This window comes from Colobus angolensis, unplaced genomic scaffold (assembly GCF_000951035.1).
Source record: "Colobus angolensis palliatus isolate OR3802 unplaced genomic scaffold, Cang.pa_1.0 Scaffold59, whole genome shotgun sequence".
Taxonomy (NCBI): domain Eukaryota; kingdom Metazoa; phylum Chordata; class Mammalia; order Primates; family Cercopithecidae; genus Colobus; species Colobus angolensis.
Genome location: NW_012119487.1, coordinates 4042360 through 4059152, shown reverse-complemented (window position 1 = coordinate 4059152; position 16793 = coordinate 4042360). Strand labels below are relative to the sequence as shown.

The 16793-nt window shown below is 40.1% G+C and overlaps 1 protein-coding gene across 1 annotated transcript in view; it reads left to right on the top strand.

The window, feature by feature from the left end:
• The window catches only part of SLC9C2 (solute carrier family 9, member C2 (putative)), a 100701-nt gene that overhangs the window by 81263 nt on the left and 2645 nt on the right, over window positions 1–16793 (top strand). The window contains exons 21-24 of the mRNA XM_011962458.1: window positions 503–601; window positions 4217–4384; window positions 12218–12349; window positions 15362–15547. Of these exons, the coding sequence (XP_011817848.1) occupies window positions 503–601; window positions 4217–4384; window positions 12218–12349; window positions 15362–15547 (585 nt within the window). The remainder of the gene's footprint in view (window positions 1–502; window positions 602–4216; window positions 4385–12217; window positions 12350–15361; window positions 15548–16793) is intronic.

Genomic DNA, 16793 nt, shown 5'->3' with positions numbered 1-16793 from the left:
CAAGATAGGATCCTGTGGCTTTTCTGCTCCATTTTTTTTTTTTTTTTGCATAGCACCCTGTCCCTGTCTTCTTTGTCATAATTATCCCATTTGATTGTAAATATCTACCCAACATAACTAAAAGTTTGTTCTGAAGGCAGGGAAATTGTTTAGCTTACCATTATAACCCAAGCCCCAAACGGGGCTGAAAAGAAAGTTTTCATTCATTAATGTGCATATTCATTCCATAGTTATATCAGTTACTACGCTGAGTACTAATCACAAAGTCAAAGTTTGTTTGCCTGTTCCTTTATTTCTAGAAGTTGATGTGGTATATTAGCACATTACAGTTCAGTAATAAACCAGGAATATAATGTTTGATGCTACTTGGAAGCTATTTTAGCTTTAAAATTATATATATATGATTATATATAAAATCATATATATAACATATAAAAAATCATATATATATATAACATATATATGTTGACTCTCTTTTTCTTTTCCTTTTATTCCCACCCAGGAAAGGGCCAAACTTGCCTGTTTTGACTATGGAGATATCATTTGTAAAGCAGGTGAAATGCCACAAGGAATCTACTTAATTATTTCAGGAATGGCAATTGTAAGGGACTATTGATTTTTTATTTTTTTTTTACTTAAAATGTATTTTGAAACATATAATTGCAGAATAAGAGTAAATTTAGATACTGAAAAAGTTTAAATTTTTAATGTGATGAAACTATTTCTACTCTGAGCATGACAGCTGAGAGATAAATATGCAACACCTGAAATGTGCTTCCCATTCTACAAAATGCTATCTATCATAGTCTTATTTCTTGCAGCAATCCTGGGAGGAAGCAGGATTTTTCTGAATGTTCAGACAAGGAAATCAATACTTGACGTGGCTTAAATTACTCACCTAAAGGAATTAGGATGAGGATCAAAAATACCACTTCTAATCTGTCTTTTGTTGACCTGAGAGAGAGAGAGAGAGAGAGAGACAGACAGACAGAAAGAGAGAGAGAGAGAGAGCGATTTCAGTAGAGTGATGGGGAAAAGAATCCTTTGTATCTGCATAACAGTAGTTTAGTAGCTGAATTCATGGGTGAGCCCCAGTTTGTGAACCAAATAATTCCTAGATCATCCTAGATGATGGTCATAAAATGACAAATCCTTATTATGGGAAAAATAATGCATTCGGCTTTCTGGTTTTGAAACGGGTATATTAGACCTTAAAATATCATGGAAATAAACTACTATAATAAATAGAATACTGATACAATATAACACTTATTTACTCTCTGGCACTATTCTAAGCACTTTTCGTTCATCCAGTCATTCATTTATTCAACAAAATACTTGCTTCATTACCACCATGTGGCAGGCACTGTTAATTCTAGGCATGGGATTGACAAAACAGACACAAATCCCTGCCTTCTTGGAGCCTAATTTCTAGTAGAGAGATAAAAATAGATGGGACAATGAACAAAACAAATAAGTTTGCAGTATGTTAGAGATGATGGAGATATGAAGAGATTAATTGTGATTTTTTAAAAGTAGTCGAGAAAGGCAATATGGGCCAGTCACGATGGCTCACAACTGTAATCCCACCACTTTGAGAGGGCTAGGCGGGTGGATCACATGAGGCAGGAGTCCAAGACCAGCCTGGTCTTGGCAAAATCCTGTCTGTACTAAAAATACAAAAATTAGTTGGGTATGGTGGCACATGTCTATAATCCCAGCTACTTGGGAGGCTGAGACGAGAATTCGAGATCCTGCCACTGCACTTCAGCCTGGGCGACAGTCTCACTCTGTTGCTCAGGTTGGAGTGCAGTGAGGCCATCTCAGCTCACTGCAACACCTCTCCCTTGGGTTCAAGAGATTCTCCTGCCTCAGCCTCCCAAGTAGCTGGGATTATAGGCACACACCACCATGCCCATCTAATTTTTGTGTTTTTAGTAGAGACAGGGTTTCACTAGGCTGGTGTTGAACTCCTGACCTCAAGCAAGCCACCTGCCTCGGCCTCCCAAAGTGCTGGGATTACAGGTGTGAGCCACCAAACCCGGCCAACAACCCTATTTTTTACATGAGAAAGCTGATGCACAGAAAAAAATTAATTCACTTGGCCCCAACTACACATACTCAGAGGCCAAAGATTATTTGAACCCATGTAGTCTATCTCCAGTATCCATGTGCTTAGCCATTATACTATACTCTTATTAGAATTCTAGGAAAAACACACAGCTGCCAGTATTTATGAAATATGGAAAGTTCAATACTTAAAAGCTGCAACTCGCTGTAACATGTTTCTTTGGGGATTTTCCTGCAGTGACTGGACTAGCTAAGCCTTATTAAACTATAGTCCAATGATGTCTGGTCTGAAGAGGTTATATTAGTACTCTTTTGATACCATAACAAATTATTACAAATTTAGTGGCTTAAATATATTATCTCATGGTTCTGTAGGTCAGAAATCCAATGGGTTCTGCTGATTTCACTGCTTGGGTCTCAAGAGGCCGAAATCACGTTAGTAGGGCTGCATTACCTTCTGGAAGCTCTAGGGGCAGAATCTGTTTCCAGGCTCTTTGAGATTGTTGGCAGATCTAGTTATTCTTTACGGCTATTGAACAGAAGTCCCTGCTTCTTCAAGGCTGTCAGCTGGAGCCCACCCTGAGCTCCTAGAGCTTCTCTTTCATCTTTGCGTGCAGGTCCTCACGTCTCAGAGCAAGCAAAGATATATGGACTCCTTCACACATCTCTCTCTGATGGACTCCCTTCTACTTGCAAGGGCTCATGTGATTACAGTCCCCCCAGTATTCCCTTCTGTTGTTTAATCAAATACTAATCTGGTACTGCTGTGAAGGGACTTTGTAGATCTTTTTAAGGTCAGCTGATTAGTATCCTTAACTCCATAAATCATCTTTTTAAGGTCAGCTGATTAGCAACCTCAATTCTACTTCAAAGTCCTTTCACTGCAGTCCCTAGATTAGTATTTGGTTGAGCAACAGACAGGAATCTTGGGGGGCCTCCTTTCAAATGCTGCCTACCTCAAATGTCATCATCTTTTCTTTGTTTGCAAAAAGCAGAGGAATTCTTCATTGCTCAAAGATCCTTTGAATTGCGCTCAAAATTACAGCCATTAAAAAAAAAAAAATCAAACTCCTCTGGAAGCATGAATGCCCTTAAAAGTCTGAATGCTAATTGCTGGGAGAGGGTGACCTTTTGCATCCTGTTTCCTGTGTCTTTAACAATACCCTTCCTGTTTGATGTTTACAGCTAAACTTTCTGAAAAATTCTGTAATCCTTCTAATCCCAATTCTTTCAGCTTCCCCCTAAAATCTGATACCTCTCTGCTTTCTCCAGTTATGCCTACCAGTTATTTTCTTGAAGTAACTCAACCATCCTATGTTCTTCCTAAAACCTTTTCCTGTTGATGTTGCATGGTAATTTTTCTTAAGCATTTGGAAAAGAGACAAGGCTTTCATTAACATCATGGCTTGGTTTGGAGGCATATTAATTCATAATATTTGATTTATGTGCCCAGGCAATCAAAAGTTATTTCCATGTGATGCATTAACCCATTGTGGTAAGAATATCTAATGGACTCAATGAGTGATTGCATTAGTTGCACACTATAATTTCCAGTTTTGGTGGGATATTTTTTTTTTCTTTGAGATGGAGTCTCACTCTGTCGCCCAGGCTGGAGCGCAGTGGCATGATCTTGGCTCACTGCAACCTCTGCCTCCTGGGTTCAAACAATCCTCCTGCCTCAGTCTCCTGAGTAGCTGGAACTATAAGCACATGCCACTATGCCCAGCTAATTTTTGTATTTTTTTTTTTTTTTTTTTTTAAGTAGAGACAGGGTTTCACCACGTTGGCCAGGCTGGTCCCAAACTCTTGATCTTGTGATCCGCCTGCCTTGGCCTCTCAAAGTGCTGGGATTATAGGCGTGAACCACTGTGCCCAGCCCTGGTGGGATTTTTATATAAGACAGTTATAAATAGAAAGTTGTAAATAGGGGTCATCTGTAAAACTAAAGATTAGAAAAAAATCCTTGCCTTGGGAGTTGAAATGTGAAAGAAATAATGATTTTTTTCCTTAAGCCTAATTCTTCTTTCACACCTGACAGGAGATCTTTGTCTTCCATTGGAAAGTTGTAAGAAATAGTGGGAGCTCCTATGATTTGATCAAAATTTTAATTTTTTCTTTCCCTTTGCACACTTTTTTCCCTTTGCAGTTGCATAGTTTATCTCCTACCTTTGGAATAGAGAGTAGCCAAAGGCCTGATAGAAAGTCCAGAGACATGTTTACAGAGTTCTGTGCTACTGGGGACATAATTGGAGAGCTAAACTGTCTGCTTAAGCGTGAAATTGAATATACTGTCATCTGTGAAACTAGTTTACAGGTAGGAAAATGGTTCTGTCATGAGTTATTAATTTTTCCTCAAGTAAGTAAAAAATGCCAGCATCTTTTCTTTTTTGAGGTTTTGACATCTTAGTCACCCAACCAGCTATTGGGAGGTAACATAGCTGAAAAGGCAGATTTAGTGTCTCACGTGCCAGGCTCTGCCAAGCTCCACTGCATCCAGCCTAAGGGAGTAGTTATTTAACCTCCTTAAGTCTCAGTGTCCTTGTTTATGAAGTAGAGAGAATACCTACCTTTTGATATTATGAGGATTAGGAAAACATCTACGTAACATGCCTGACACATAAAGGTGCTCAATAAATGGTCACCATTAGTACAACAGTGTTTTTAAAGAATATTTATTTGTTTTTAAAACAACCCCATTAAAAGTGGGCAAAAGATATGAACAGATACTTTTCAAAAGAAGATATACGTGTGGCCAACAAGCATATGAAAAAAAGCTCAACATCACTGATCAATAGAGAAATGCAAATCAAAACCACAATGAGATACCACCTCACACCAGTCAGAATGGCTGCTATTAAAAAGTCAAAAAGTAACAGGTGCTGGAGAGGTTGTGGAGAAAAAGGAACAATTATACACTGTTGGTGGGAGTATAAATTAATTCAACCATTGTGGAAGACAGTGCGACGTTTCCTCAAAGACCTAAAGAGAGAAATACCATTGACCCAGCAATCCTATTACTGGGTATACACCCAAAGGAATATAAATCATTCTATTATAAAGACACATGCACATGTATGTCACTGCAGCACTATTCACAATAGCAATGACATGGAATCAACCTAAATGCCTGTCAATGACAGAGTGGATAAAGAAACAGTACATATATACCATAGAATATTATGTAGCCCTAAAAAAGAGTGAGATCATGTCTTTTGCAGGAACTGTGGATGGAGCTAGAGGCCATTATCCTTAGTAAATTAATGCAGGAACAGAAAGCCAAATATCACATGTTCTTACGTATAAGTGGGAGCTAAATGATGAGAACACATGGACACATAGAAAGGAATAAAACACACAGGGGCCTTTTGGAGGGTGGAGGGTAGGAGGAAGGAGAGAATCGGGAAAAATAACTATGGGTACATGGGTGATGAAATAATCTGTACAACAAACCCCCATGACACAAGTTTACCTATGTAACAAACCTGCATATGTACCACTGAACCTAAAAGTTAAAAAAGGAATATTTGTTTTTAAACTTCCTTCTATGTTTCATTTGCTAAGTAAGAAGTTATGTATTCAACACCTAAGTGTCCTGACATTGCACTAGGTGTGGGGAATTCAAATAAAAATGAGCCAAAGACCAAGGAACAGTCAAAGTGGTTCGTTAAATGGGTCCTGCTCCCTGTGCCACCCAACTGGTGAGACCCTCCAACAGGGGTTGTCAGACACCCTATACAGGAGCATTCCTACTGGCATCAGGTTGGTGCCCCTCAAGATCAGAGTTCCCAGAGGAAGGAGCAGGCACCCATCTTTGCTGTTCTCCAGCCTCCTCGAGTGACATATCCAGGTGTGGGAGCAAACCAGATGAATGGGGCCTGAAGCAAACCCCCAGCAAACTGCAGCAGCCCTACAGAAGAAGGACCTGACCATTGCAAGAAAAACAGACAGAAAGCAACAACAACAGCATCAACAACAACAAAAAGTCTCCACAAAAACCCCATCCAAGGGTCAACAGCCTCAAAGATCAATATTAGACAAACTCATGAACATGAGAAAGAATCAACGAAAAAACACTGAAAACCCAAAAGGCCAGACTGCCTCTTCCCCTACAAATGATCGCAATGCCTGTCCAGCAAAGGCACAGAACTGGATGGAGGATAAGATGGATGAATTGACAGAAGTAGGCTTTGGAAGGTGAGTAATAACAAACTCTGCTGAACTAAAGGAGCATGTTCAAACCGAATGCAAAGAGGCTAAGAATCTTCATAAAAGGTTACAGGAGCTGCTAACTAGAATAACCAGTTTGAAAGGAACATAAATGACCTGATGGAGCTGAAAAACACAGCATGAACACTTCATGAAGCATGCATAAGGATCAGTAGCTGAATCTATCAAGTGGAAGAAAGGATATCAGAGTCTGAAGACCATCTTGCTCAAATAAGGCAAGAAGAGAACATTAGAGAAAAAAGAATGAAAAGGAAAGAACAAAACCTCCGAGAAATATGGGACTATGTAAAAAGACCAAACTTACGATTGATTGCAGTATCTGAAAGAGATAGGGAGAATGGAACCAAGTTGGAAAACACACTTCAGGATCAGGATGTTATCCAGTAGAACTTCCATGACCTAGCAAGAAAGACCAACATTCAAATTCAGGAAATACAGAGAACACCACTAAGATACTTCATGAGAAGATCAACCCCAAGACACATAATCATCAGATTCTTCAAGGTCGAAATGAAGGAAAAAATGTTAAGGGCAGCCAGAGAGAAAGGCCAGGTCACCTACAAAAGGAAGCCCATCAGACTAACAGTGGACCTCTCAGCAGAAACCCTACAAGTCAGAAGACAGTGGGGGCCAATATTCAACATTCTTAAAGAAAATAATTTTCATCCCAGACCTTCATACCCAGCTAAACTAAGCTTCATAAAAAAAGGAGAAATAAAATTCTTTCCAGACAAACAAATGCTGAGGGATTTTCTCACCACCAGGCCTGCCTTGCAAGAGCTCCTGAAGGAAGCACTAAATATGGAAAGGGACAACTGGTACCAGCCACTGCAAAAACACTCCAAATACATAAAGACCAATAGCACTATGAAGAAACTGCATCAACTATTTTGCATCAACTATTTTGCATAGTGTGCAAAATAACCAGATAGCGTCACGAAGATAGTCTCAAATTCACACATAACAATATTAACCTTAAATATAATGGGCTAAATGCCCCAATTAAAAGACACAGACTGGCAAATTGGATAAAGAGTCAGGACTCATTGGTGTGCTGCATTTAGGAGACTCATCTCACATGCAAAGACCCACATAGGCTCAAAACAAAGGGATGGAGGAAAAATTACCAAGCAAATGGAAAACAAAACAAAAAAAGCAGGTGTTGCAATACTAGTATCTGACAAAACAGACTTTAAACCAACAAAGATCAAAAAAGACAAATAAGGGCATTACATAATGGTAAAGGGATCAATTCAACAAGAAGAGCTAACTATCCTAAATATATATGAACCCAAGACAGGAGCACCCAGATTCATAAAATCAATTCTTAGAGACTTACAAAGAGACTTGGACTTCCACACAATAATAGTGGAAGACTTTAACACCCCAATGTCATTATTAGACAGATCAACAAGACAGAAAATTAACAAGGATATTCAGGACCTGAACTCAGCTCTGGATCAAGTGGAACTAATAGACATCTACAGAACTCTCCACCCCAAATCAACAGAATATACATTATTCTCAGTGCCGCATGGCACTTATTTTAAAATCGACAACATAATTGGAAGCAAAACACTCCTCGGCAAATGCAAAAGAACTGAAATCATAACAAACTCTCTCTCAACCACAGTGCAATCAAATTAGAACTCAGGATTAAGAAACTCTCTCAAAACCATGGAAACTGAAATACATGGAAACTGAGCAATCTGCTCCTGAATAACTCCTGGGTAAATAATGAAATTGAGGCAGAAATCAAGAAGTTCTTTGAAACCAATGAGAACAAAGAGACAACATAACAGAATCTCTGGGACACAGCTAAAGCAGTGTTAAGAGGTAAATTTATAAGCACTAAACACCCATATCAGAAAGCTAGAAAGATCTCAGATCAACACCCGACCATCATAATTAAAAGAGCTAGAGAAGCAAGAGCAAACAAGTCCAAAAGCTAGCAGAAGACAACAAATAATTAACATCAGAGCAGAAATGAAGGAGATAGAGACACAAAAAACCCTTCAAAAAAATCAGTGAATCCAGGAGCTGATTTTTTGGAAAAAATTAACAAAGTTGATAGACTGCTAGCTAGATTAATAAAGAAGAAAAGAGAGAGAAATAAAAAAGACATAATAAAAAATGATAAAGGGGATATCACCACTGACCCTACAGAAATACAAACTACCATCAGAGAATAAACACTTCTATGTAAATAAACTAGAAAATCTAAAAGAAAAGGATAAATTCCTGGACACATACACCCTCCCAAGACTAAACTAGGAAGAATTAAAATCCCTGAATAGACCAATAATGAGTTCTGAAGTTGAAGCAGTAATTAATAGCCTGCCAACCAAAAAAAGCCCAGGACCAGATAGACTCACAGCTGAATTCTACCAGAGATACAAAGAGGAGCTGGTACCATTCCTTCTGAAACTACTCCAAAAAATTGAAAAGGTGGGACACCTCCCTAACTCATTTTATGAGGCCAGCATCATCCTGATACCAAAACCTGGCAGAGGTGCAACAACAAAAAGAAAACTTCAGGCCAATATCTCTGATGAATATCAATGTGAAAATCCTCAATAAAATACTGGCAAACCAAATCCAGCAACACATCAAAAAGTTTATCCACCACGATCAAGTCAGCTTCATCCCTGGGATACAAGACTGGTTCAACATATGCAAATCAATAAACATAATCCATCACATAAACAGAACCAATGACAAAACCACATGATCATCTCAATAGATGCAGAAAAGGCCTTCAATAAAATTCAACATCCTTTCATGTTAAAAACTCTCCATAAGGTAGGTATTGATGGAACACATCTCAAAATAATAAGAGCTATTTATGACAAACTCACAGCCAATATCATACTGAATGGCAAGAGCTGGAAGCATTTCCTTTGAAAACTGGCACAAGACAAGGATGCCCTCTCTCACCACTCCTATTCAACATAGTATTAGAAGTTCTGGCTGGGCAACCAGGCAAGATAAATAAATAAAGATATGCAAATGGAAAGAGAGGAAATCAAATTGTCTCTGTTTGCAGGTGACATGATTCTATATTTAGAAAACCCCATTGTCTCAGTCCCCAAACTCCTTAAGCTGATAAGCAATTTCAGCAAGGTCTCAGGATACAAAATCAATGTGCAAAAATCACAAGCATTGCTATGCACCAATAACAGGCAAGCAGAGAGCCAAATCACGAATGAACTCCCATTCATAATTGCTACAAAGGGAATAAAATACCTAGGAATATAACTAACAAGGGATGTGAAGGACCTTTTCAAGGAGAACTATAAGCCACTCCTCAAGGAAATAAGAGGGGACACAAACAAATGGAAAAACATTCCATGCTTGTGGATAGGAAGAATCAATAGCATGAAAATGGCCATACTGCCCAAAGTAATTTATAGATTCAATGCTATTTCCATCAAACTACCATTCACATTCTTCACAGAATTAGAAAAACACTATTTTAAATTTTGTATGGAACCAAAAAAGAGCCCACATAGCCAAGACAATCCTAAGCAAAAAGAACAAAGCTGGAGGCATCACACTACTTGGCTTCAAACTATACTGTAAGGCTACAGTAACCAAAATAGCATGGTACTGGTACCAAAACAGACATGTGGACCAATGGAACAGAACAGAGGCCTCAGAAATAACTGTACACGTATACAACCATCTGATCTTCGACAAACCTGATAAAAACAAGCAATGGGGAAAGGATCTCCTATTCAGTAAATGGTGCTGGGAAAACTGGCGAGCCATATGCAGAAAACCAAAACTGTACCTCTTCCTTATACCTTTTACAAAAATTAACTCAAGATGACTTACATGTAAAACCCAAAACCATAAAAACCCTAGAAGAAAACCTAAGCAATACTACCCAGGACATAGGCATGGGCAAAGACTTCATGACAAAAATGCCAAAGGCAATTGCAACAAAAGCCCAAATTGACAAGTGGGATCTAATTAAAGAGCTTCTGCACAGCGTGAATAGGCAACCTACAGAATGGGAGAAAAATATTGCAATCTACCCAACTGACAAAGGTCTAATATCTGGAATCTACAAGGAACTTAAACAAATTTACAAGAAAAAACCCCATCAAAAAGTGGGCAAAGGATATGAACAGACATCTTTCAAGAGAAATCATTTACGTGGCCAACAAACATATGAAAAAAAACTCAACATCGCTGATTACAAAAATGCAAATCAAAACCGCAATGAGATATCATCTCACGCCAGTCAGAATGGCAATTATTAAAAGTTAGGAAATGGGCCACGCGTGGTGGCTCACACCTGTGATCCCAGCACTTTGGAAGGCCGAGGCAGGTGAATCATGAGTTCAAGAGATTGAGACCATCCTGGCCAACATGGTGAAATGCCATCTCTACTAAAAATACAAAAATTAGCTGGGCATGGTGGCACACCTATAGTCACAGCTACTCGGGAGGCCGAGGCAGGATAATTGCTTGAACCCAGGAGGTGGAGGTTGCAGTGAGCCGAGATGCACCACTGCACTCTAGCTTGGTGACAGAGTGAGACTCTGTCTCAAAAAAAAAGGAAGGAAAAAAAAGCCAGGAAACAACAGATGCTCGTGAGGCTGTGGAGAACTAAGAACGCTTTCACACTGTTGGGAATGTAAATTAGTTCAACCATTGTGGAAGACAGTGTGGTGATTCCTCAAGGACCTAGAACCAGAAATACTGTTTGACCCAGCAATCCCATTACTGGGTATATGCCCAACCATAAAAAGCCCAGGACCGGATAGACTCACAGCCGAATTCTACCCAAAGGAATATAAATCATTCTACTATAAAGACACATGCACATGTATGTTTATTGTGGCACTATTCACAATAGCAAAGACATGGAGTTAACCCAAATGCCCCATCAATGATAGACTGGATAAAGAAAATGTGGTACATATACATCATGGAATACAGCCATAAAAAGGAATGAGAACATGTCCTTTGCAGGGACATAGATGAAACTGGAAGCCATCATCCTCAGCAAACTAACACAGAACAGAAAACCAAAAACTGCATGTTCTGACTCATAAGTGGGAGTTGAACAATGAGAACACATGGACACAGGGAGGGGAACATCACACACCAGGGCCATTTGGGGATCGAGGGGGTGAGAAGAGCGAGACCATTAGGTTAAACAGCTAATGCATGTGGGGCTTAAAACCTAGATGTCATGTTGATAGATGCAGCAAACTACCATGGCACACGTAGACCTATGTAACAAACCGACACGTTCTGTACTTGTATCCCAGAACTTAAAGTAAAATAAAATAATTAAAAAAATAAAAGAAATGAATCAAAGAATTCTCAATCTTTGGAGACTATCTGATGCAACAGAGCAGGATCCAGAGTCCTAGGGGTGTGTGGAGTGGAAGGAAATGTTGTTTTAACTATTTCATGTCATTTTATTTTTGGAAGAGGCATGAGTTTAGTCATAAGGCTGAATTGAATTCACTGAAGTTCGTGTAACTTGAATCTGAAAGTGTATTTTTTTTATTCAGGTAAACTATTTGCCTCTGGAAACAAATACCGTGAATGAACTCACTTTATCTACCATGACATTAAAAATAGATAAGTTCATATGGCTTAGTTCCTGAATCCTGGGCTTTGGGCTCATGAGCCATATCCTTCATTATATCTATTGACTGATATACATTTTTCTGGTCTCTTATTAAAGTATATAGCTTTAATCGCACCATACATTTTATCTTATACTTAGCAAACAACCATTTGCACAATACAAATGCTTCTAAATGACAAGAGTATCATAATTATGCTAGAATTGATAGTTTTTCTGAAGGCTGAATCCACAGGCATTTTGTTTTTTGATGGTCTTGTAATTTAGTTCCAAATCAAGCTGCTATGGCCTGGGGCCTTTTTGTTTCAGGCCTGCTTTATCTCCCTGGAGGATTTATATGAAGGCTTTGATGCCTTCTGGCCATCTCTGGAATATAAAATATGGCTAAAGCTTGCTCTCAGTACTGCCTACCAGTATTTTGAATCAAGTCTTATTGACGAGGTAAGTTACATGATTAAAATATTCATAACTTGAATTTTTATGCTTTGTATTTTTTACAGAATGCATTTCATATTTTTGAGACACAAATAGAAAGGAAATTTGTGTGTGTGTGTGTGTGTGTGTGTGTGTGTTTGAGACAGTCTCACTCTGTTGCCCACGCTGGAGTGCAATGGTGCAATCTCAGCTCACTGCAACCTCTGTCTCCTAGGTTCAAGCAATTCTCCTGCCTCAGCCTCCCAAGTAGCTGGGATTATAGGCGTCTGCCACCACCCCTGGCTCATTTTTTTTTATTATTAGTAGAGACCGGGTTTCATCATGTTGTCCAGGCTGGTCTTGAACTCCTGACCTCAAGTGATCTGCTCACCTTGGCCTCCCAAAGTGCTGGGATTATAGGCGTGAGCCACCGTGCCTGGCCCTGTGTTTGATTTTCTAAAATGAGATTGCTAGAATTTTAACTGCTCTCTTATCCTGAGTTCCTACAGGTTGTCAATCCTTTTGTCACAGCTAATTTTCCCAAGCTACTTGCAATCATTTCAAAACAAAGGTAGTGTTTGGGTGAGGGAGAAGGGACAAAATGGAGGAAGGTGAGCAAGATGGAGCAGTACCTGTTGTTTCCAGGTTCTTCATCACCAACTTACCCGCGCGTGGGAAAATGCAGCCCGCGCCCGGGAAAATGCAGATCAACTGAGCATGCCTCGTGTGACCTCAATCTGAGGAAACTGAAACTTACCCGGCCACGCCTATGGAGACGCCCCTATCACGCCCTTATCCCGCCCACTGCCCTCCCCCTTCCAGTACCAATGCATAAAAGTCCACTGCCAGCAGGAGCCTGTGTGACTTCTTCGGCCCCGCATTCGTGGACCGGAGAACCTCACCCTAGAGCGCTGGCGCGACTTCCCTGGCCCCCCACACCTAAGGACCAGAGAACCTCGCCGGAGAGTGTGTGCATATTTGCAATAAAGGGCTGCCACTTTCTTATGTACTTTGGCCTCATGTTTAATTACTTAGCTCTCCTAAATTAAGTTACATTAAATTAAATTAAGACAGGTAGATTTAGCAAATTCAAAATAGGTAGATCCCCCCTGAACCAAGCATCTTGTTAATCAGAATGTGTTAACAAACGCTCCGTCTGCATTTATTATTGCCTACTCTGCCAATGTTAATATAAATCTATAAATCTGTCTTTTCAAAATCTTTGTGGAGGTGACTGAGCCTCTCTCATGGACTTCCCCTCCAAACAGTAGTGGTTCAGGTTTGTCTCTGGACAAGCACAGTTTACAATCTCACATTTGTATCCTATTTAGTAACTGTTGGAACCCTTACCAGCTAGTGAGTCGGAACTGGGGAAGTGAACTGGGAAAGATCTGAAGTTCAGTAATATTCACTGAACTAAGGGACTGGATATAAATAAACATTGGGTTAAAAAATGAGTGTGTCATACACACCAGTAAGGTTTCTTTTACTATATTGCAGTAATAACTTTCAGAAAAATTTTAGCAGAGGGATAAGGGGATTGGAATTCTTCTCTTTTCCTTTTACCTTGCCTCTTCATGAGAAGTGGGACAAATTTAGAGTCTAGTATGAAACTCCAGGGGTAAGAATTAGGACCAGTGCATAGAAACTATGGACTCAGACTTGACTCAATAATAAGGTGAATGTCCTTTACATTTTTTTTTTTAATTCACAAGCAACACATATTCATTATATAAATGAGAAAGTACAGATACAAAACATTAGAAAATGTCGATTTTTAAACAGAGAATCTCTAATAGTTTCTTTCTTTCTTTTTTTTTGTTTTTTTCCCATTAAAGAACTAGCCAATTAAGATTTTTTTCCCTCTAAATCACAGAACTCAAAAAGTATATGCATTTTAAAATCAAACTAAAACAGCTGATTGTTTTTAGATTTTCTGGTTGTGAAATGCTAGATAAATTTGCTAATTTTTAAATGTTTTTGGTGTCCTAGTTGTGCTGGTGCCCTCAGCAAATAAATGTATGATTTGCCTGTCAATGACAGATTCAAGGACTGGCTCATGTAGCCGTGCCCTGCATGGGGGTGGAGATGTTTAGACTGAGCTGACAGCCCTGTCAGGGTCCTGTGCAGGAGATTCCTACTGTTAGGCTGATCTCTAAGTTCCTAGGTTAGTTTGCAAGCACTGCTGTAACAAAGTACCAGAAACTAGGTTGTGTAAAAATACCAGAAATGCATTGTTTCACAGTTCTGGAGGCTAGAAATTAGAAATCAAGGTGTTGGGAGGGTTGGCTCCTACTGAGGGGCTGTGAGGGAGAATCTGGGCCAGGCCTCCCTCCTTGGCTTATAAATAGCTGCCTTCATATTCACGTGGCATTCTCCCTGTGTGCAAGTCTGTGTCCAAATTTCCCCTTTTTATAAGGACACTAGTTATTCAAATTAGAGGCTCATCCTATTCCAGTATGACTTCATCTTAACTAAGTGCATCTGCAGTGACCCATTTCCATAAGGTCACATTCCAGGATACTGGGAGTTAGGACTTCAGCATAAGAATTGGGTGGGAGGTGGTGTGTGTGTGTGTGTGTGTGTGTGTGTGTGCTCAATTCAACCCATAATAGCTCCCTCCCAGTCCTTGAAGTATATCTCAGACTCTAGCTTGCTTTGTTTTGGCTTTCTGTTATTCCTATTCACCTGTCAAATGGAATGTAACCTTACTGCTAGGTGACCCTCTGAATCTTTTAAGACTCTGGGTCTTTGTGCAAATAGAAATTTCCTGAGTCATAGCCGACTACCCTGCTGTGGCTGACAGCTCACAAATTAGGGCTGGGCAACAGTATCCAGGGCCCATTAACAGCACAAACACTTGGAATTTAGAAATTTGTCAGAGGCCATTCTGAATGCTAAAATCCTGTCTGTTGGTGCCCGGGGCCGTGTACCTTCTGACATCCTCAAATAATTCAGATCGATCAGTGAATCTGTTTTCTTCTTGATACCATCTGTCAGTTTGTATGACTTATTTTTAAAAATGCAATTTTATCGTAGGACTTAAGGTTTCAGAAGTGTGTGATGTTCAGTCAAGCATATGTGGAAACTTTATCAAGCTATAATGAAATGACTATTGATAATATGACCATGAAATTTGTTATCATTGTGTACGGCAGTGTAATTGATACTAAGACAGAGGAACCATATTTTGCACCTTGCATTATACCTACAACCTGTGAGCAGGTAAGAAGTATCGTTTCTAAAGAGTCTCTTGCTTTTCACAGTGCTCCAACAGTGACTTTAAAACTCAACTGGCCACCTTAAAAAGAAATTTAACCTGGAATGACCCTGTAGTTCTTTTTTTTTTTTTTTTTTTGAGACGGAGTCTCGGTCTGTCGCCCAGGCTGGAGTGCAGTGGCCGGATCTCAGCTCACTGCAAGCTCCGCCTCCCGGGTTTACGCCATTCTCCTGCGTCAGCCTCCGGAGTAGCTGGGACTACAGGCGCCCGCCACCTCGCCCGGCTAGTTTTTTTAGTATTTTTTAGTAGAGACGGGGTTTCACCGTGTTAGCCAGGATGGTCTCGATCTCCTGACCTCGTGATCCACCCGTCTCGGCCTCCCAAAGTGCTGGGATTACAGGCTTGAGCCACCGCGCCCGGCCGACCCTGTAGTTCTTATTTGCCTTTTACAAACAGTAAAAATGTACCAAGGGCTTCTGTGTACTGTAGTACAGGTGCCCTACCCGAGGGTGTGCCCAAGGGACAGGGTGCTGGAATCTGCCTGCTGTTTGCTTGCCATGCACGCCCTTTGCTCTGGCATGCGGCTGTGCTAGAGGAAGGATGAGATGCAGTAAGTTTTCCCTGGTTTACACCAAGGCAATGATGCCATGTTCTAGCATAGCTCTGGAAGTATCTGCACCGGTTGACAAGAAAGGAGTAGAGCAGGGGCCACATCACTTTGTTGCCGCATTAGGGGCTGTGGGCACTTGATAGTAGATCCTGGGCCCTGGGTCTCAGCATTCCATACCGCTGTAAAGACAGAGGAAGTGTGACCACCTAGGACATAGCAGGGCATGGGAAGGGTAGAAGCAAAGTCCCTAATGGTCCAAGCTGCCTGCCACTGGACAAAGGAATGGGGAGGACCAAGACGCCATGAGAAGAGCAGACATCTCTTTAAATCTGGGAGTAAGTTTCTCCCCTATGGGGGAGACCTTTTCTGCCAGTTCAGACTGTGAAAATTCATTATGAAAAGTTGTCCTGGAAAAGTTGGTAAACCTAAAAAGTGAATTTTTTCCTTTCAAAACATTCGCACTTTGTGCCTTTCATCAATTCAGATGATGAAGGTAATTTAAATGTTTTTAATAGAAAATAAAAATCTTGTTTAGTTTTGAAACAAAGGATGGAGGTAAGAGGCAAGCGGGCAATAGGAGTAATACTGCAGCTTAGTGTCTTAAGAGACCAGGGTTTGGAGTCAGGCACACTTAGACGTAA